Below are 22,671 nucleotides of genomic sequence, written 5' to 3'. Positions count from 1 at the left end.
CAGGAAATCCGATCTATTAAACCCAATCGGACTGTGTGGTCTATTGGAATCACTGGATTTGATGGGGGGCATGGAATGGCGTTAATGTCACGCTCCCCATCAGTACCTACCCTGGGCCGGGGAAGCTAATTATCCAACCAGTGGACCAGATTCAGTGATGAATACTGGTCATGTGCCACGTTGCTCATATGCTGAAAAGAAGACTGGATGTGATATTCAAACGCTAAGAGGGAAGGGAGTGGAGGTTTTGTTTCACACATTTCTGTTATCCACCTAAAACAGAATATGGTGAGACAAACACATCTGCTTTTGCCTTAAGTCTTCAGCATCTTGTGATGTAGAGCTGTATTTTCCAGTACTTTGGCTATCTGATGTTTTTGTGTATTTTGCTCCCACAAACTCCTTTTTTTCTTTTTCTTCTAGTTCAGTTAGAAATTCCTGTTGAGTCTGACCAAAACTCCTGTGAACAAGCACATCAATCTTCTGGAGATGTATCACAGACCACACCGCTTGATGTGAACAGCAGTTTAAAGGAAGAAAAAGTTGATGACCGTGAGCTCTCCTTTAAATCTACTGAAACCCAAGAGCCTTCTGTTACAGGTTCAAATTTAGATTTAACAAATTTAAAATGTGATGCCTTTGTATTTTTGTGTATTTATGATAGAACACTGGCACTAGGCACCTTTTTTCTTTTCAAACATTTCTCTATTACATGATTATTTACAAATTAAAAAAGGGGGGGAGCATTTCTATGAATGCTGTATAAAGGAAAAATACATGCTTTGGGTTTTGATGCTCTGAGTTTTGCTATTATAGGTTAACTTTGGGGTAATTATGAACAATTTTTTGTAAACATAGTGGTAATTTTGCATTTCAAATTATTAGGTTTTAGCTATGTGAAAGGTAGGGTAACTCTACAGTCTCATATATGCAATAACCATACAATCATGATTAATATATTTGTGTTTTGTGGTCCAAAATAAGATTAAACTGATGTTTAAAGTGATATTAATTTCTTTAGTATATTTCCCCCCTTTTTATCATCACTGCAGGAGAGAGTTAAGGTTGTTGGGGTATCCTAACTGTGCATTTCCAAATTGTAACATGTATGGATTTCCTTAAATTAACCTTAACTTTGAATTTTCTGGAGTTATAATTCTTCTTTGTGGGGATGATTAACATCTCTTTAATGTTTCTTTACCCTAAACATCATAATACGTACTTTCGATCTTCACTCCATTTTAACATAGTTGTTGTGTGGGAGTTTTATGTATTTTATAATTAGAATTTTCATACATAAACAACAAATTAGAAGCCCCAAGAGAGTGTCATGCTGTGAAAATTCCAGTTATTTGAAGATAAGTTTTAAAAATTAACTTTTAAGGCTTGATTCATCAATTCTTGCCTGTGTATGCCATTCTGAACTAGTGCAAAGCAGCGAGAGCATCTTGAGCGATTATACTGGATTTACAGCTGCCTGACATTGTTAGAGTACTAGATTATACACACTTGATTCCTTCTATGTCCCTGTGTACACATACCTCACAGTCCCTTTCCCTCCATCTCCCATCTCTGTTAAGTAGATCTGATGCAAAAATAGATTTTTTTTTTAAAAGAAATTTTGGGGATTAAGGGTCATCTTTTGCTGCTGTTCTTCATAACCAAAAGTTTCTTCAGGAGTAGCTTTGGCACAAAATCTCCTTCAGAGAAATTCCTTAAGTTCCCTCTTTCAAAATGACTGCCATTTTCCACTGTTCTCAATGGGACTGAGATACAATCTACCCTCAGCTAGGATGGGCCCTGTTTCCCATTGTTCCCGGTGGCAATGAAGCCAAACAACCTTCAGGGAAGATGCCCCTAGGAACACTGTTAAGAACTGGTGAATTAGGTGGTGGCCATCTTTACTAAGGGTATCCTGTGGCCTCAGTCCTGTTCAAAACAATGGTTGATCATGACCATTTTGAAAGAGGAGAATTTTTGTGTATCCCTGAAGGAGATTACTAATCTTCAGCCTTTGACAAACTTTGTTATAAAAATAACGGAAGGGAAAAATCCTACCTGTCACATCAGCTCCACTCAATCTTTACCTCTCTGCCAATGTCTGCTGATAGACAATACGTTAGAATTTGTAAATTCTGAATGATCTTCTTTGACACAGAGTATTCAGTTTCTTAAAGGACTCATTTTTAAATTAATTTTTATAAATTAGTTAATAGATTTACATGTAAATTCTTAGAACATTAATTCTGCAAGTGCTGTGATTTCAGTGGGTACAATATGCTCTATTCATACATAAAGTGGTTGAACTTCAAATGCAAACTCAGCCTTAACTATGGAGCTGCAGTTGATGCCTCCATATAATATGATTTTGGATTATGACGTTCTCATATGTATGGTACTTAATTTATATTCTATAATTTAATAGAACTAGTGACTATTGGAAAAGGGTTAAAGGCATGGTAATGTAATTCATGCAAATCAACTTAGGTTTATGAAAAACACATCCTATCACATTAACTGGATAGCTTTTTTTTGATTGCAAGTTTGGTTGATAAAGGTAATGTTGATATTTGACTTGGTAACACATGGCGTTTTGATTAAAAAAACTGGTATTATATAAAATTAACATGGCACACTTTGGGTTAAAAACAGGCTAACGTATCGGTATCAAGATGTAATTATAAATAGGGAATTGTCATTGAGCAGGTGTGTTTGCAGTCCTGTTGGAATTGGTTCTTGGCCTTATGCTATTTAATTTTTTTTTAATCAGTGACCTGGGAGAAAATATAAAATGATCACTGATAAAGGATGCAGATGACACACATGTTGGGGGACTGGTAAAAAATGAACAGGGAAAGTCACTGATACAGAATAATCTGGGTCACTTGGTAAACTGTACTCAAGTAAATCACGTGTTTTAATATGGCAAAATTTAAATGTATATGCCAAGGAACAAAGAAAGTAGGCCATACTTACAGGTTGGGGGACTCAATCTTGGGAAGCAGTGACTCTGAAAAAGATTTGGTGATTGTGGTGGATAATCGGCATAAGATTCCAGTGTGATGCTGTGGCCAAATAGAGCGAGTGTGATCCTGGGATGCATAAACAGGGGGATCTTGAGTAGGTGTAGAGAGCTTATTTTGCCTCTGTATTTGGCACAGGTGCAACCACTGCTGGAATATTGTATCCCTTTCTTGTGTCCATAGTTCAAGAAGGATGCTGATAAATTAGAGAGGGTTCAGAGAAGAGCCACGAGAATGATTCAAGGATTAGAAAACATGCCTTATCGCAGTAGATTCAAGGAGCTCAGTCTCCTTAGTTTAATAAAGAGACAGTTACAGGGTGACTTGATTAGTCTATAAATATCTACATGGGGAACAATATTTAACAGTGGACTCTTCAGTCTAGCAGAGAAAGGTAAAACATGATCCAGTGGTTGGAAGTTGAGGCTAGACAAATTCAGACTGGAAATGAGATGTTAATTTTTAACAGTGAGAGTAATTAATCATTGGAACAATTTATCCAGGTTTTGTGGTGGATTATCCATTATTGACCATTTTTAACCCAAGATTGGATGTTTTGGGGGAAGTTCTTTGCCCTGTGTTATACAGTAGGCCAGATTAGATGATCACAACGGTCCCATTTGGCGTTGGGAATCTATAACAGGGAAAGGTTGTAAAACATTTGGATTAACAGTTAACTTTAATAAAAAGCTAGAAAAGGGAAAGCTACCATGATACCTTTATATATTCATTTAGAATGCAAAGTTTTTAAGTAGTTTCAAAAATGTTTGATTCCAAATAATTATAAACTGAAATGCTGAAAGTAGCTGAAAATTGGTTTTTCCTTTAGTTACCTCTCAAGATCTGAATTCAGAGTTCTGTTTCCTTTACAAGAGTTGAAGGCATCACTAACTATAGCAGTATAAAGAATACTTTTTCTTGTAATATCAAATATTACAGTAGAAACAGACAACCCAGAGCAATCTTAACTCGGGTTCTGACACCTTTTAAAATGTGTTTATTTGTGATCTGTACATCCACATGTTTTGTAATGATTTGGGATCTCAAACAGTATGTTCTATTAGTTTTAGAAAAAATTCAAGTAATCCTTTGAATTAAAAATTAAAACAATTGCAAATCTTTTCCTCCTTCACTTGCCTCCCAGGTCTTGAGTTCAGGATTCCACATGTTCCCTACAGTAGTCTGGATCCTGACGTCTTTTCCCTCTTAGAACCCTCCTCCTGCTGAGGTGAGAAGGTGTTTGAGCTGGGATTGTATGGGGCTGGAGGAGGAAAAGGACAAAACAGGAGCTTTAGTTGAATGTCTGTTGGAATTCCAAGAGGGAGTTTCTCAGGTTTCTAGTGCAGAGCTCTGTGAAGCACACCTGCAGCTGCTGTCAGATGGAAGCTCTGCTTACTACAGGGCACAGTAGAAGAGGATAATGCTGGTGTGCAATCAAATATTCATGAATTCAAGGAACACTAATCCCCCTCACTTGCCCTTTTTCTTACATTCACAAACCTGTTTGGTCCCTTGCCTAGGAGAAGGGAAATCTGCAGTTAGCTCATGACCCTGGAGCGTGTGTAGTTTTGTTTTTGCCCATGTAGAGATGAGCTTTGACTGTGCATACATCTCTGAGAATTCTGTAGAAAACTGGCAGTGCCTTAATCATTTCAAGAGTCGTAAGATAACTTGATTGACTTTGATTGCCAGACTGCAAATGGGAGAGCTTGCTCAGGCCATGGCTGTTCTAAAGAAACATAGAAGTTGATTTAGGGTATGAGACTGAATGAACTATTGAAACTCTAAAGGCACAATAAATACGGTATATAATGGTGCATGGTGTACTTGTCCCTACCTCAAAAATTCTGGTCTTTTCTTTGTGGTTTCTTTTCCTCTGACTCTGGTTTGGGGTCATTAAACGTAGGCTGCTGGAAATCAGAGGTGATTTTCTGGATTTGACATTTCATTTTCCACTTCTTCTAGTAAAATATACATAATATAAAAATGTCAAGTATTTATAGATGGACATACACAAGATATGCTGAATGTAACTACACTGAGTTTGTTTTGCTGACATTTCATTGGAAAGATTTTAAGAATAGGAATCATTCACTTATTTTTTCAAAGAGTAAGTGCTGTCAGAAAGTAAAAGTAAAACATTAATTTGATAGCATATTCAGTTATCATAGAAATGTAGGGCTGGAAGGGATCTCAAGTGGTAATGAAATCCAGCCCCCTGTGCTGAAGCAGGACTAATTAAACCTAGCCCATCCCTGACAGTTCACGAAAGCTTATGCTCAAATAAATTTGTTAGTCGCTAAGGTGCTACAAGTACTCCTTTTCTTTTTGCGAATACAGACTAACACGGCTGCTACTCTGAAACCTATCCAACCCATTGTTAACCATGGAAGCCTTTAAGTGGTTATACTTATCAGAGAACCAGTCTCTGTTGATTTGACCAAAATAGATTTTCTGTGATTAAAAGTGTTAGTATTATTGATTACTATCAGTGAATGCAGCCATATCTGTAGCGTAACTGTCTTGCATCCCATCGCAGACTTGACTGCATGATCTTCTCAGGAGAAATTATCAATATATTCACTTTAAATGAGAAGCACATCAGCAGTAGGCAGTCATGGGAGATATCACTGAGATCCATCTTTTTCCCATCTATCCTGGGTTCCAGGGTGCACATCCATCCCTCGCAGACCATTGACCCCAAACTGTTATCTGATGAACAAAAAAAGTTCTATCATTCCATAAACATACAGGTAGCCTACGTTGGGATGCAGTAAAACTAAGATTGTGACATTGGGGAGTGGCCAACTTACTTTGGTGTGTCTGCACTTGACTCTCCGTGTCCCTTTTTATTTCCTTAGAAACTGACAACTTGGTCAACCAGTCTCAGAATAACTTTGTTCTTCTGCAGATTTAAGGCAGGCCTATTCTAGCAGGTTTTGGTAACATAACTATGTTGGTGAGGGGTGTGATTTTTGCCAGCATCGCTGTGCTGCTAAAAGCTCTAGTTACTTGTTATAAAAGTGCTTATACCGATGTAGCTGATGCCAGTCAGGGATCTGAAATATGCTATATCAGTGTAAGCACTTGTATCAATATAAAACTGTTTCTTCACTAGGAACATTTGCTGCTTTAACCATATTGATATAATTAAACTGGCAGAACTATCTAGTGGAGACTAGTCCTTAGGAATCAGCTCCTTTTGCTTGTAAAACTTGCACTCCAGGTAGTAACCAGGTTCCACTCTAACTCTCCTCTTCATCCCTCATTTGTCTTTAAAAAGGATAATGAAAACTCTTGGTTTTAAATATGCATTGTTCTAGCTGTATGCCTGGTTTATCTTGTGCTGACTCTGTGTCTGTGTATTCTTGTCTCTCAAAGAGGGGTTGTATCTGTGGAGATGAAAGCAAAAAAAGGTGCTTTGTGTGGTTTTAAAGCTGAATTGATTCATTCCATGAATGAATCATCCAAATATCTTAAATGACCAAACAGGAAAGTTGCTTCAGCTATTTGTTTTTGAGAGTTCAGCTTGGATACCTTGTTGAGCAACCATATCCGCAGACTGCCTTTACTGTTGTGTGCATGCTCTTAAATTGGCAATGTAAGATCCTGGAAATCGGAGATGGAAATGACCTACCATCTCAGGAAAATGGAGCATTCTTCCCTAATATTTTCATCTGTTGTTTGTACAGCTTAGTTCTAATGTCACAAGGAATAGAATTTCCATCTCTTCCTTTTGGGAGAATATTCCAAAGTCAAGTAAAATGACTAGCCTTCATTTTTAATCCTTGGCTGTGTGTGGTATTGGTGCTGCATGTTTAGCTGTGAGATTGTTGTGTAATTTGCATGCAGCGCGCACACAATCTGTATGTGTGGGAACATTAACAATAACTTTTTAAACATAAAACTGCTTAAAAACTGGTGTCTTCTCTGTTACCTGCTGAGAGTTGAGTTCAGGGTTCGGTTTGTGCAGCCACATCCATCTCAAAACATGACACACTGCACTGTTTAGCATTGCTAACCAATTCAAAATGTGCATCTATTATACTTTTCATTGCTTGTTAGGCTTTTAATGTATACCTTCATGTATAGTATACTTAACATAGGCAAAATATTGCTTTATGCAACTTAAATTTTAAATTTCCTGAAGTTTTGATATAATTTTCAACAATAGTGTTGCATGTGACTGATACATACATACATTTTATAAAAATATATATATAAAAATTAGTTAAAATTTTAAAGGATAATGGTCATATTCTGCTACTGTATTTGAATTGGTAAAAAATGATGAGGAAAAAAGATTACTGGTACAGTAGATTTCCATCTTGTGGATCTCCTGCTTCTGAGGGGTGACTGGTTGATGGGAATTAACTCAGTCAAGAGGCATTCCAACTAATAGGATGTGAGCCAGAGTGCTCATCAGCTGTTCTGACAGCTAGTACGAGTTTTCTCTTCTGTCTGCGAACAGGCTCAAAATCACTCCACAGATATTCTTGGTGCTAGGCTCTTCATGGGCATGCTTGATACTCAGAGGTTGGTTTCTGATTTTAAAAATGCCTTCTATGCTTCCGTGATTCTGCTGAGAAGTTCCTAGTGTTGTTTTCTAAGATTATGCTTGAAGTGTGTTAGTTTGGACATGCATCAAAGATTCAGTCTACATAGGTTTTTAGTCACAAACTTTTTAGTCATTTTGGCCTTGGTGTTCAGGTAAGGAGAAGCAGTCTAGTCCCTTCAAATGCAGAAAATGTTTGCCTCCAGTTGACAGGACTGTTGCATATCCTGCAGCAGCATGGGTCATGATTCCTCCCAAGGTACCATAAAAGTTATCAACTCAAGCCAGTGAATATGGGCAAGCATCATGCCACCTGGCTGCTCTAGAAAAGAGTAGAGTCAAAGTTTTTGCCTCAGCCAGTGGCTCTGCACTGGAGACTGGCATTTTGACAAGTCATTAGATATAGGTTCAAGAGAACCATTTCAGTATCTTCAACGTTCCACTTTATCACACTGAATAAAGTTGAAGGGCTGAATCCACCTCTTGATCTGAAGGGGGAGGCTTTAAATTGCCTCATCTCCCCAGCTCTGAAGCATGTGCTGAAGTTTGCACTGGTTGTGCACTCTGTGCTTGCATGTCCAATCTTTCAGTGTGTTCTTTGTATTCCAGTTCCTCTATCCTTTTAACGCTGGCACAGGTGAAGCAAATGTTTGGGCTATGTGGCTCCGTTTAACCTCATAACTTCAGGTGTAATTGGTGTCTCAGGTGCCGTTTGCAATGGGTCAAGTAATCTTGTACGCTGAAAGGCTGCTAATTGAGGACTTCGACATTTTTACTCTAGACAGCAACATTTTTATTGCAGTGGGTTCTGGAAACATTCAAGATGCTAGAAAGAGGTACAATACGTAAGTAATGCGATCAGAGTAGTTTTTCAAATCCTGGTTTCGCAGGCTTAATTTTTAATAAGGCCTTGTCTATGCTACACAGTTTTGTCAGTAAAAGGCAGGTTTTGCCAACAAAACAGTGGAGGTGTACACACTACAAAGCTACTTTTGGTGGCAAAATAAAACCACCTTTCCGAGAGGCTTACAGCTTTTTGCAACAAAGCTAAAATGACAAAGCATCAGTGTAGATGCCGCCATTCGTTATGTTGACATAACTGGTCTCCCCCCATATTCCACAATGCCCATCATGACTGCTCTGCTCACTATTTTGAACTTGGCTTCCCTGCAGGCATGCACCCCTGCCCTTTCAAAGCTCTGGGAAGCTTTGACATTGCTCAGTGTGAAGAGCTCTGTGAGCTGTACCTGCCCTCATGAGACATTTTCAAAGCCTTCCCAAAGCATCCTGCAGCCAGTTGTGCAGTGGGATAGCTACCCACAGTGCACTGCTTTGTGTCAATGGAAGAGCTGCTAGTGTGGATGTGGTCTGCGGACATAGTGTGGACATGCAACAGTGGTTTAATTGGCATAACTTTTGTTGACAAAACTCTAGTGTAGACGTGGCCTTAGTTTCGAAAATGGGGAAGTTCCAGAGGAGTAGAAGAAAGCCGTGTTTTAAAAGAATAAACAGAAAACAGAATAACCCATGTAACTGAAGATTTTGTCCTCTGAAGATACATGAAGCAGTAGATTGAGTGGTCAGTGGGTAGGTGAGAGGTAGAGTTCAGAAGAGTTCCTATTTGTATGAAAAGCAATTTAAGGATAAGCAGTTACTGACTGTCAGAAAGTCTGCATGCTTTAGCTTGTGCCCTCTACTGGTTATTACCCAACAGCTTAGATGAAAATTCTAAATCCAGATAGGATCCCTCACAAGCCAGAGGTTTAAGATATATATGATTTATGGATTGGTGATCTGTGGCAGAAGGCCAGAATTATGGTAAGTCATTTTCTCTTTCAGCATTCTAGGTTATAAGGACCCCAAAATAAATGGTGGGATACATAGAGGGCTCACACTGATCGACATCAATATTCACTGGAAATTGCTTGTTTGCAATATTGAGTTCATTTCCCCCTGTCCCGTCCCCCCCAGAAAAAGTGCTCCAGAAAAAGATGGAACCTCTGAAAGTTCATTGCTAGTATGTCCTCAGTAAAAAGTACCTTACTGTCCCCAAATTGGATAATTCCTGTTAATATCTAGTGCATGTGACCAAGAATCACAGTAATCAAGGTCCAGTTTTTCCTGGGCTGTTGTGGGAGAGGAGGAGCTTCCCCCTTCCACCTCTGCACACTTTTTCCTTTCCTACTGTCAATCTTGGGAGAGATTGTACTTCCTTGGGGTACAATTTTTTTCCCAAAGTCTCCCTGGGTAGAACAGTTGCACACCAACTTTATATTAATTCCCATGAGCAGAGAATTCCAGGTGGGCATTATTGTATGAAGGGGGGGAAAATGCCTGTATGTGGTGATAATCTGAACTTTGTAGTTCGAAATTCAGGCATGTCTGTGTATTTCGTATTGTTGCCCTAGAGTTTGAATAGATTCCTTTGTGCCCATTGCAGTAAGTTCTCCCTTCCTTTCTCTCTCCTTCCAGCCCATCCTCAATTCCTCTGTTGCCTCCTCTTCTCCAAACTTCAGTTTATCAGATCAGTTAGAAGCTATTCTCTGTACCTTTGCAACCTGTGGAAGAAAGATGCACCAAGCTTGGATACAGGACTCTCAACAGGGTCTAATCATGACAATTGTACAATAGTTTCCCATGTCATCTTTAGAATATTTCTTTTATTGAAGCCTGAGATCCTCTTGGTCCTCTCTGCTGCAATTGAACAATATTTTCCCAACTTCATGTTACTTGTAAATTTAATCAGATTTCCTTCCACTTCCGTTATATGTTTTGTTCTTTATGAATACAATATTTTAGGTTTTGATGTTGGCAAATTTTGCTAACCCACTTGCATGGCCCTGTTTAGGTTTGTTGAAATTAACAAAATAATTTGAAATCCCTCATTGTCAGGAAGTTCTTACTGATCCCAGGCCTAAATTTTTTGCCTTTCTTAATTTTTTCTTCCCCCTTCTCCTTTATTTTCCCCCATGCACAACCCTAAAAAAATGTCTTTGTTCTCGTTGTTCGCTCCCAGTAAATAACTGTAGATTGTTAAATCTCTCCATTTTTCTCTTCGGCAACCTGCTGTGTGTGTATGAAGCTGTCCTGCTTTCCCCAGGAGTCAGTCTGTCTTGCACTATTGAGTACTTCTGTTGCTTTTCTCTCTTTGAACTCTTCCAGGTTTGTCAGTTTCTTTCAGACAATGTAGTACCCAAAACTGAATGCATTTCAGATGCAGTTGCTCCAGAACAATTTACTTTCCTGCTCCATGTTGCCTCTGTGTATTTAGCCCTAAATGTAGCATTCATGCTGCTTCCATAGAGGACAGCATCACTGGTACTACTGTTGTACTCCAGGCTTCAGTGATACGTACCATTGGCCCAAGTAAGCTCAGTTAAGCAAAGTCTCTCTAATATATTGTGTTCCCTATTACAATAGCAGTTGGTTAATGAACATTTTTATGGAGATTTCAGTAGTAGTTCATCAAAGGACAATAAGGAAAACAGTCTCAGGTTAGTCCCTATCTAGGCTGTTGATCTCAAAAGCAGGTAATAGCAACAATACTTTTTGTTCATAGCTAATATAGTATTTTATGTTTAAATACATGTTAGTTTCTTAATTTTTTTTAAGTTTAGCGAATCATTTGATAAATATAGCAAAAGCATGGGGGAATCTTATTTGTTTTGTCCTTACAGTAACAAAAACTTTTAAGAGAACAGATGATTTTATTGCTTCAAAAGCTGCGACTGTTGACCAAGATCACAAGTTTAGATGCAAGCTCTTGGACTGTTCAAAATCATTCCGCAAAGCGAAGTTGCTACATTATCATATGAAATATTTTCATGGAGTGGAGAAAGAACCAGAACCACAGCAGAGTCCAGTACAAAGAAATATTCAAACAAGAGGTTTTTTGGCTTCTGAAAAAGCCAAACGAAGTTTAAACAGAAGGCGGACTACGTCTGGTTCATTGTGTAAGTATGTTGGCTATATCTTCATTTCTAAGGAGCATTCTAGTATCTAGAATGGAAAGGAAAATTAGTGGAAAACATTTCAATTACATGATAGATATTAGGCAAAGAAGGGTCATAGAATCATAGAATATCAGGGTCCTTTGGGTTCATCTTCTTTTTCTTCTTTTAAATATCTACCTGAATTGAGAGACGTTATTTAGAAACATAAATACAAATGGTATAATGTAACAATATCATTTAGAGGTTAGAGAAGATGATGCCCTCCAGAAAGTGGCCAAGTTACTTCATGAACTGATTTATCCTAGCAGCTTCTTTTCCTCCCCTTCAGCAATTTATTCCACTATTAAACCTTTGTGTGTTTAACTAAAAAAGAAAAAATACACCTGAAATACTGGAATCCTTTCATTTTATTTTTGCTTGGCAATGTCCTTCTTCCCCAAACAATACTCTCAGAAGAGGAAAGGACAAGAGAAGTTCTTTCATCAACCAATCTAAATATCTAACTCATTTCTTTCTCAATCTTTCACTCTCCTCATTCAGAAGAAGGGATAAAAGTAACTAAAAGTCCAATCTCACTTGTGATTTCTGTGGTAATTACGGTTGCTTGCTTTTAAGCTGCTGGTGGAACTCTGACAAGAATCCTGTTCTGCATGACTACAGGTGTAGGAGTTGAGTTCTTGTGAAATAATTTTGTATAATTTACTTGAGTAGAAGAGGGGAAAAATCAGAAGGACATGGGAAAATGCAGGATTCTCATTAGGTGACACCCACCTGTACCCTTCAAAATGGAATCTTATTGGTTGTGTTCTGCTTTATATTTTTGTTTGCTGTGCTCAACACTGTGCTCACTAGAATTATGCATGATATTTCAGATAAACTCTGGGCTAGGTTTGTTGTTTTTTTGTATTGTAGTTCCATTTAAATAGGAGTTTTTATGGATTTTCTTCTGCTCTTAGCCCATATTTGTAAAATATTTTTTTCGAAATATATCTTCTTGTGCCACATTATAGTGCATAGGGATAAAAACAAGACTACAGTGTTTACCTAAATTCTCAATTTCTGGGCTTTTCTTAGTTTAAAATCTCAAGCGTTAATGTTGCATTAACATTTTGTAAAATTAATTATTTTATACAGTTAAATAATGTAACTTGCAAAATTTTTGTGTTTAATTAAAAAGAAGCAGCTAGTTATTTTAAACCAGAATTAAAGCAAGATGCATATAGCTTTAAACACACCCCCTATCATGATCTTTAGATTATCTTCATGTATATCCTTGCAAAGACAATGGTTCCTCATTTGAGAGGCTGCCTTTCCTGTTCATATACCACTTACATATCTGAAAGTAGTTTTTAGCATCCTACAAAACTAAAAATCCTACATTCCAAGTAGTTTTACAGTTTGCGCAAAAAAAAAGCAAAATTAAAAAAATTGGACTAAAAGTGTAGGCAGAATTTTTCTTAAATGAGTTAGAGGGGAATGCTTTTAACGGTAACTACCCTTTATAGTTTTACTATACATAACATTTAAAACAAGCTAAATAAGTAGTGGTGGAAAAAATACTGTGGAGAACTGCTAATGCTTAAGAGAATGATTGAGATGGGCTTCTTCTGCTTCCTGTCTCGTCTGTGTCTGTGATGGTTCCTACTTTATAGGATCTGATTCTGAGCTGCATTTCTAGTTCTTTTAATAATTTGATCTATAGAAATTCTAGTCTTTTTGTAATAGACTAAGGTTCCACCACCTCCCTGGGTAACGCATTCCAGTGTTTCACCACCTTCCTAGTGAAAAAGTTTTTCCTAATATCCAACTTAAACCTCCCCCACTGCAACTTGAGACCATTACTCCTTGTTCTGTCATCTGCTACCACTGAGAACAGTCTAGAGCCATCCTCTTTGGAACCCCCTTTCAGGTAGTTGAAAGCAGCTATCAAATCCCCCCCCTCATCCTTCTCTTCCGTAGACTAAACAATCCCAGTTCCCTCAGCCTCTCCTCATAAGTCATGTGTTCCAGTCCCCTCATCATTTTTGTTGCCCTCTGCTGGACTCTTTCCTGCTCCATGATTTTTCCAGGGACTGAGGTGAGGCTGTCTGGTCTGCAGTTCCGGGATCCTCCTTCTTCTCTTTTTTAAAGATGGGCACTACATTAGCCTTTTTCCACTCATCCAGGACTTCCCTGGATCGCCGTGAGTTTTCAAAGATAATGGCCAATGGCTCTGCAATCACATCCGCCAACTTCTTTAGCAGTCTCGGGTGCAACGCATCCGGCCCCGTGGACTTGTGTTCATCCAGCTTTTCTAAATAGTCCCGAACCACTTCTTTCTCTACAGAGGGCTGGTCACCTCCTCCCCATACTGTGCTGCCCAGTGCAGTAGTCTGGGAGCTGACCTTGTTCGTGAAGACGGAGGCAAAGGAAAAACATTGAATACATTAGCTTTTTCCACACCCTCTGTCACTAGGTTGCCTCCCTCATTCAGTAAGGGGCCCACACTTTCCTTGACTTTCTTCTTGTTGCTAACATACCTGAAGAAACCCTTCTTGTTATTCTTAACATCTCTTGCTAGCTGCAACTTCAGGTGTGATTTGGCCTTCCTCATTTCACTCCTGCATGCCCGAGCAATATTTTTATACTCATCCCTGGTCATTTGTCCAATCTTCCACTTTTTGTAAGCTGCTTTTTTGTGTTTAAGATCAGCAAGGATTTCACTGTTAAGCCAAGCTGGTCGCCTGCCATATTTACTATTCTTTCTACACATGGGGATAGTTTGTCCCTGTTACCGCAATAAGGATTCTTTAAACTTCAGTGTTGTCAAATGCAAAGTAATGCACATTGGAAAACATCCCCACTATACACATAAAATGATGGGGGGTCTAAATTAGCTGTTACCACTCAAGAAAGAGATCTTGGAATCACTGGGGATGGTTCTCTGAAAACATCCACTCAGTGTGCAGCGGCAGTCAAAAAAGATAACAATGTTGGGAATCATTACAAAAGGGATAGATCATAAGACAGAAAATATCATATTGCTGCTATATAAATCTATAGTATGCCCACATCTTGAATACTGCATACAGATATGGTCACCCCATCTCAAAAAAGATATATTGGAGTTAGAAAGGTACAGAAAAAGGCAACAAAAATTATTAGGGATACAGAATAGCTTCCATATGAGGAGAGATTAATAAGATTAGGATTTTCATCTTAGAAAAGAGATCACAAAGGGGATATGATAGACATCTACACAATCTGATGTGGAAAAAGTAGATAAGGAAGTATGTTATACTTGTTCACATAGCACTGGGCCTGATAGTGGATGCATATTTACCATCTTCCCAAAAGACACACTTTTGCAAGATTATAGATACAGCCTTTACAAGGATTAGTCGCTCACATTTTGGACTTATTGATAATCTCTCCCATCTGTCGAAAGCTAGTTGAAAACTTTCTACTATGGTTAATGCTGCTAGAGAGGGAGATCTGCTTTTCACACCCTTATACTAAAATAATGATAGGCATGGATGCCTACAATCTGGGGGTTGGGACAACATATCTGGGAAATTTTCACTGTCTGTGATCTTTGGAGACCTCAGGAAAAGAGACTCCATGTAAACTAGCTAGAACTGAGGCTCATTAGGCTGGTTCTCACATTTGTTCTTTCACACATCAGAGGGCAGACAATGGAAATGTTCGGATAGTGTGTTTGCAATGTATTACCTGAACAAATAAGGGGAATTCGGTTACCTCTGTGTAACTGATAATCCATCTGTGGGAATGATGCATTATTAATGTAGGTAGGTGAGGTAATTTTTATTAAACCAATTTCTGTTGATAGAGACTTATACAGAGCTCTACTTCGGATCTGGGAAATGTATTTAGAGTACATTTCTAATATCGGTGTCTCTCCAATATCCTGTGACCAACAGGGCTACAACAACATTGCATACAACTTGAGATGAGACTCAGCAATCCTTCTGATATTTGACTTTCTTTGCTACAAATCAGAAAGTGTTCAAGGTTCGGCTCAAAAATAGGATACAGAGGGAAAGAACTCCTTCATGCCTTTTCTTCATTTCCCTTCTTTCCAGAGTACTAACAAAGATTCAGTAAGACAGAGAAGTGGTGATTCTAGTGGCACCAACCTGGTTGTGGGAGACCTGATTCTCAGAACTTCTAGCCCTGACAAAGATTGTCCAATCAGTCTTCCTTGAGTCAAGTCTTGTCACAGTAGAACACCAGGGTGGACCATCAAGGATGTCAGTCCCTGCACCTTTTACCATGGCTGCTAGGTTTCTAGAGCAGAGGGTTTTGTGCTTTTCTGTGGAGATCAAGGCAGGTCTGAGATAACTTTTGTGCTGCCAGATGGAACCAGTTTGAAATGCATGCTCAAGCCAGAGTCCTTGACTCAGGTTTTTTTTTGTGGTTCCTGCTGTCTTGGACTTCCTTTCTCATGTTTCTGATGTCTTCACAGATATCTCTGGCTACAGAATGTTCATTTACTGTTTGTTTAGCTACTATTTCTGTTGTCCATGTGAAGAGTCATGGAGTTTGTTCATCTCCTAGTGTAACAATTTTTAAAGACTTTAAACTTCTACCTCCTTCTCAGTGGCCTAATGATCCTTTAGAGTTGAGTTTATTATTAACCAAGCATATAGATGGTCCATTTGTGCCACAGCGATTTTAGATCTCTGTGAAAGGTTGTTATTCTTGGCTGCCAACTTGTCCAGGAGGGTCTTGGTGTTGCAGGCTCTGCTGTCCAGCCTACTTGACACCACAGTCCAAAATTACCAGGTGGTACTTAGTCTGTCAGTATTTCTCCTGGTCTCTTTCCCAAAGCCCCAAAATAATACTAGGAGAAGAGCTGGTTATCTGTTAAACATGACTAAGCCATTCAGAAAATTAAGCAGACTATTTGTGGCATTTATAATTAAAACAAAAAACAGCTAGACAGCTAAAGGATGGCTAGTGGATAAGACTATGCATCATGTCATGTTATGAATTAGAGAGCTTTGAGACACTTAGGTATTATAAATGCAAACTCACCTAGGCGCACAGCAGCTTCAGTGGCATATATCTGCAATAAGAACATTGTAACAACTGCTATACTGGGTCTGACCACTAGCCTAGTATCCTGTCTTCGACAGTGGCCAATAGCAGAATTTCTGGGAGAGTGAACAGAGCAGGGCAATTTTCCTCTCCTGGCTTCTGGCAATGAGAAGTTTAGGGTCACCCCAAGCATGGGGTTGCATCCTTGACTGTCTTGGTTAAAGTTCATGGAGGATATCTTGTTCTCTTTTGAATACAGTACCTCTAGCCGTCACATCCCTGGCAATGAAATCCACAGGTTAATTGTGTTTAGTGTGGAAAAAATACTTCTTGTTTCTCTTAAATCTGCTGCCTATTAATTTCATCACATGACCCTTGGTTTTGCATTGTGGGAAAGAGTAAATAAAACTTCTCAAGCGGTGTCCCTATGGGCTCCCCACTTCAGGTGTACTCACACCTCTTATGCCTTTAATCTGAGATTTTTGGTGGTAGTGTCTGTTCAATCTGTGCATATGGCTTCCTCGTGCCCTGCTTCAAGGCCCTATAAGGCTGCGTGGGTGAACTGCCTGCAGTTCCCTCTCAACTACCTTGGCCTGAGACAAGCATTAGTGTGCTGTACTATTTTAAGTTGACAATTTAGTCTAGTTACCTTTCTTCATTCTATTTATTTTATTTGCTGTATTTTATTTAGGTGTTTAGGGGAAGCCTTGCTCAATCCCTTTCTCCCTTAAGGGAGGTGGGAACTTTGCCCTTCTAGCTACTGTTACCTTGGAATATGCCAGGCTCTCTGGGCTTTCGGGAGGTTCTTGGGAGACTTTCCTGGTCAGTGATGGGTATTCCCGTTTATCTGTAGCTTGGGGTAATCTTATCCTGTATATCCATTTGCTGTGCTTTTAAAGGCAGGGCAAGGAAAAATTGGATTTTAAAACTGAGATGTTTAATGACGGAGCATTCCCTCCAGCCACCCTCAGTTCCCAGACAGGAGATCTCTTCCCCCACTCTCGCCCCCCAACATAGGTCTTTCTGTGAACATGTCATTCTTGGCACATTCACCTGAGTCTACCTGAGGTAAATTCACAGAGGAGATGCATAGAAAGAGGAGCCATTCTCTGCAGAAGAAGTCTACCTCAAAAAAACCTGTGACCTTGCAAAGCAAGACTGCTGTGGCGTCATCTTATCCCGCTTTGGGTACGGCTGAGGCTCCAGATGCTCTTAGTATTAATCCTGTGTCCATGGCTCCGGACTCATCTGAGAAAAAGGGAAACAAGCATGACTCAGTACCAAGACCTTCTGTACTGCAGAAACAGGACATTGCATAAATGAAGCATTCTCACCTCCTGACAGAAGGGTACCCACAACTCCTTCGGTAACGTCTTCATCAGAGTTGACCACAAAGACTGCTTCAGTACAGGGAAGACACCACATTTCATATAGGGTCTTGACCCCTCCCAAGGCATCATCATCAGTACCAACTACTTGGGCCAGAAGGGACTTGCTGGAATAACATTTACCCTTGGTACTAACTACAGAACGGGGCCCCATTCTTCAAATCCACCCTGTACTGCAGGAGTTCAGATTCCTTAAGGACTTACTTGTTTTGGAGGAACCAGAGTCAGCCTTATTAGTGGGTACTGAAAGGTTATTGGTAACAAAACATGCAGAGTCTCCAAGTTAGGGCCTTTCCCCAGTACTGCTTGACCCTCAACCACTGTCAGAGTGCTGAAGCTGCCCTTGCTGAGGAGGAGGAATTCTCCTCTTATTTGAATGTCTCAGTCCAAGATTCCCCTACTCTTCAGACAAGGGTTTTCCCTTCTGATGCTTTCGAAAAGAGGGGTGGAGTGGGGAAGGGGAGTTGCATCAAAGATGGGCCTGTGTTCACCCTATCTGGTTCAAGCCCTTTGGACACCCCCAATCCCTAGTGACCATATGGGGATCCTTGAGCTGCATATTGACAGCAGTTTTTCCATGCCCCTAATGTTTCTTGTGGGGAATAGTTGGAGTAGAGGAGTGTCTCCCCTCTCCTCTACCTCAAGTGCAAGAATCATTTGAGGAGCCAGGGCAGATAAAGAGGCTACTCCGCAAACAAATATTTCTTTGTCTTCCCCAGATGAAGTTGTAATGTTTACCTAACCAACTATGGCTGATGACTTCAGACACTTCCATAAGTTAATTAAGCATAATGCAGATTCCCTGCAGCTCCCTCTGAAGAGCTCAGTTAGTTTCAGCATAAGCTCCTGGATATCCTTCAATGGACTCCCTTTCCCTGAGCCGCCCTGCCTATTAATGAGGCCCTGTTGGATCCTGCCAAACCCATGTGGCAGACCTCTGCAATGATACTGCCAACATGTAAACAGGCCGATAAGAAATATTGCTTCCCAGCAAATGACTCTGAACTTTTGCAGATCCATCCAGCACCAAACTCCCTGGTTGATGCCTCAATTTAGGATTATAAATTATCAAGCTGTCATGTTGAAGTACAATCACTCAAATTATGCCAATTTCAACACCTGGATTCAGTATCTGCCGGTTGATCAGTGTGAGCTGTTTCAAGCTGTTAGCAATGATGCTAGAACTTTGCTACAAGCCTCCTTGGATGCAGTCCCCACTGCAGCTTGATCTGTCTCTACGGCGGCAGGCATGCGGAGGGCATCCTGGCTGTCTGAATTCCCAAAGGAGGTCCAAAACATGGTTGAGGACCTTTCCTTTGAATGACCTCAAGCTCTTCGCTGAATCCACTGATGAATCCCCGCATACCCTTAAGAATCCCAGAGCCATGTTGAGATCTTTTGGGATTTATATGCTTACAAACAAACAAATTTAGTAGTTCCCAAACGGCTCAAAGATCCCACCCTGCTTCATTCCCAGAATTCAAGAACTTATGCGTCACCCAGGAAGAAGTCAAGGTTCTAGAGGAAAAGACTGCCTACTCCCTGTGCATCCGCTGCTGAGCCTTCATCATCATCATCATCTAAGCATCAGTTTTGATAGGCTGGTCAAGGACCCGGTACAACCTCACAAAATCAAACTGTGTCCACACCGTTCTACCCACCATGCACCTGTTGGAGACAGTCTCTTCCACTTTCTGTCCATGTGGGAGAGGATCGTATCAGACAATTGAGTGCTGGAGGATATAAGATTGGAGTACGCTATCCATTTTACCTCCCTCCCTTATGCCACTGCTCCCCCCCACCCTTTTCTGTTCCTCCTCAGGGACCCCTCTCATGAATAACTCTTAAAGCAAGAAGTCAATTCCCTTCTGTGAATAAGTGCTATAGAACCAGTTCCAGTTCAGCATGGAGGGAGGGAAGATCAGAGAGTGGAGGCTGATGGGAATCTGGGAGGCAGTGACTATGAGTTGGTTGAGTTCAGGATCCTGACACAGGGAAGAAAGGTAAGCAGCAGATTACGGACCCTGGACTTCAGGAAAGCAGACTTCGACTCCCTCAGGGAACAGATGGCTAGGATCCCTTGCGGGACTAACATGAAGGGGAAAGGAGTCCAGGAGAGCTGGCTGTATTTCAAGGAATCCCTGTTGAGGTTACAGGGACAAACCATCCCGATGAGTCGAAAGAATAGTAAATATGGCAGGCGACCAGCTTGGCTTAACGGTGAAATCCTAGCAGATCTTAAACATAAAAAAGAAGCTCACAAGAAGTGGAAGGTTGGACATATGACCAGGGATGAGTATAAAAATATTGCTCGGGCATGTAGGAATGAAATCAGGAGGGCCAAATTGCACCTGGAGCTGCAGCTAGCGAGAGATGTCAAGAGTAACAAGAGGGGTTTCTTCAGGTATGTTGGCAACAAGAAGAAAACCAAGGGAAGTGTGGGCCCCTTACTGAATGAGGGAGGCAACCTAGTGACAGAGGATGTGGAAAAAGCTAATGTACTCAATGCTTTTTTTTGCCTCTGTCTTCACTAACAAGGTCAGCTCCCAGACTGCTGTGCTGGGCATCACAACATGGGGAGTAGATGGCCAGCCCTCTGTGGAGAAAGAGGTGGCTAGGGACTATTTAGAAAAGCTGGATGTACACAAGTCCATGGGGCCGGACGAGTTGCATCCGAGAGTGCTAAAGGAATTGGCGGCTGTGATTTCAGAGCCATTGGCCATTATCTTTGAAAACTCATGGCGAACAGGGGAAGTCCCGGATGACTGGAAAAAGGCTAATGTAGTGCCAATCTTTAAAAAAGGGAAGAAGGAGGATACTGGGAACTACAGGCCAGTCAGCCTCACCTCAGTCCCCGGAAAAATCATGGAGCAGGTCCTCAAAGAATCAATCCTGAAGCACTTAGAGGAGAGGAAAGTGATCAGGAACAGTCAGCATGGATTCACCAAGGGAAGGTCATGCCTGACTAATCTAATCGCCTTCTATGATGAGATTACTGGTTCTGTGGATGAAGGGAAAGCAGTGGATGTATTGTTTCTTGACTTTAGCAAAGCTTTTGACACGGTCTCCCACAGTATTCTTGTCAGCAAGTTAAAGTAGTATGGGCTGGATGAATGCACTACAAGGTGGGTAGAAAGTTGGCTAGATTGTCGGGCTCAACGGGTAGTGATCAATGGCTCCATGTCTAGTTGGCAGCTGGTGTCAAGTGGAGTGCCCCAGTGGTCAGTCCTGGGGCCGGTTTTGTTCAATATCTTCATAAATGATCTGGAGGATGGTGTGGATTGCACTCTCAGCAAATTTGCGGATGATACTAAACTGGGAGGAGTGGTAGATACGCTGGAGGGCAGGGATAGGATACAGAGGGACCTAGACAAATTGGAGGATTGGGCCAAAAGAAATCTGATGGGGTTCAATAAGGATAAGTGCAGGGTCCTGCACTTAGGACGGAAGAACCCAATGCACAGCTACAGACTAGGGACCGAATGGCTAGGCAGCAGTTCTGCGGAAAAGGACCTAGGGGTGACGGTGGACGAGAAGCTGGATATGAGTCAGCAGTGTGCCCTTGTTGCCAAGAAGGCCAATGGCATTTTGGGATGTATAAGTAGGGGCATAGCGAGCAGATCGAGGGACGTGATCGTCCCCCTCTATTCGACATTGGTGAGGCCTCATCTGGAGTACTGTGTCCAGTTTTGGGCCCCACACCACAAGAAGGATGTGGATAAACTGGAGAGAGTCCAGCGAAGGGCAACAAAAATGATTAGGGGTCTGGAACACATGAGTTATGAGGAGAGGCTGAGGGAACTGGGATTGTTTAGTCTGCAGAAGAGAAGAATGAGGGGGGATTTGATAGCTGCTTTCAATTACCTGAGAGGTGGTTCCAGAGAGCATGGTTCTAGACTATTCTCAGTGGTAGAAGAGGACAGGAGAAGGGGTAATGGTCTCAAGTTGCAGTGGGGGATGTTTAGGTTGGATATTAGGAAAAACTTTTTCACTAGGAGGGTGGTGAAACACTGGAATGCGTTACCTAGGGAGGTGGTAGAATCTCCTTCCTTAGAAGTTTTTAAGGTCAGGCTTGACAAAGCCCTAGCTGGGATGATTTAATTGGGGATTGGTCCTGCTTTGAGCAGGGGGTTGGACTAGATGACCTCCTGAGGTCCCTTCCAACCCTGATATTCTATGATTCTAGATCTAAGACTCCTAAACAGTTTTGTGAAATCACAAAAATTCAGGATGGTATCTCTCTCAGCTGTAATTCTGTCATTAGAACGGAGGAGAGGGTTGGTTTTCGGCCCTTGCACTTCAGGATTTTTTTTCTTTTTGTATTGCAGTTCACCCATCTCAGTTGTTTCCTGTTTTTTCAGCTGCGCCATTGTAAGGTGTGTAGTGTAGACATAGCCTAAGTCTTTTAGGAAATAACCATGACGGTTCATGACTATTGCGGATACGTCTGACAGTTTGGCGATTTCCACCCAGAGGCTCTCCAGGTGGATTTCTGATTGTATTGTATTATGTTATGATAGAATGAGGTTGTGTCTGTTGATTCATGCTGGCCCATTCCACGACAGCTCTTTCTATAACAGTGACATTACTCAAGAATTCTTCCTATTCTGGATGTTTGTAAGGCTGACACTTGGACCTCCATACATACCTTTTCCAAGCATTACTCTGTGGTCCAGACTGCTAGATCAGATGCTGTGTTGGAAATGTAGTAT

The 22,671-nt window shown here is 40.7% G+C and overlaps 1 protein-coding gene across 10 annotated transcripts in view; it reads left to right on the top strand.

Annotated features, from left to right (window-relative positions):
• Positions 1 to 22,671, top strand: part of PHF20 (PHD finger protein 20) — a 190,130-nt gene that overhangs the window by 82,123 nt on the left and 85,336 nt on the right. For 7 of the 10 annotated variants that reach the window (XM_073310015.1, XM_073310011.1, XM_073310012.1 and 4 more), the window contains 2 exons: positions 424 to 600; positions 11,256 to 11,531. In XM_073310015.1, the coding sequence (XP_073166116.1) occupies positions 424 to 600; positions 11,256 to 11,531 (453 nt within the window). The remainder of the gene's footprint in view (positions 1 to 423; positions 601 to 11,255; positions 11,532 to 22,671) is intronic. The other 3 variants (XM_073310018.1, XM_073310016.1, XM_073310010.1) reach the window with 2 other exon arrangements.

The sequence above is a fragment of the Lepidochelys kempii genome, chromosome 13, assembly GCF_965140265.1.
Source record: "Lepidochelys kempii isolate rLepKem1 chromosome 13, rLepKem1.hap2, whole genome shotgun sequence".
NCBI lineage: Eukaryota > Metazoa > Chordata > Testudines > Cheloniidae > Lepidochelys > Lepidochelys kempii.
Note: the sequence above shows the minus strand (reverse complement) of the source record. Positions and strands in the feature narration are given on the sequence as shown.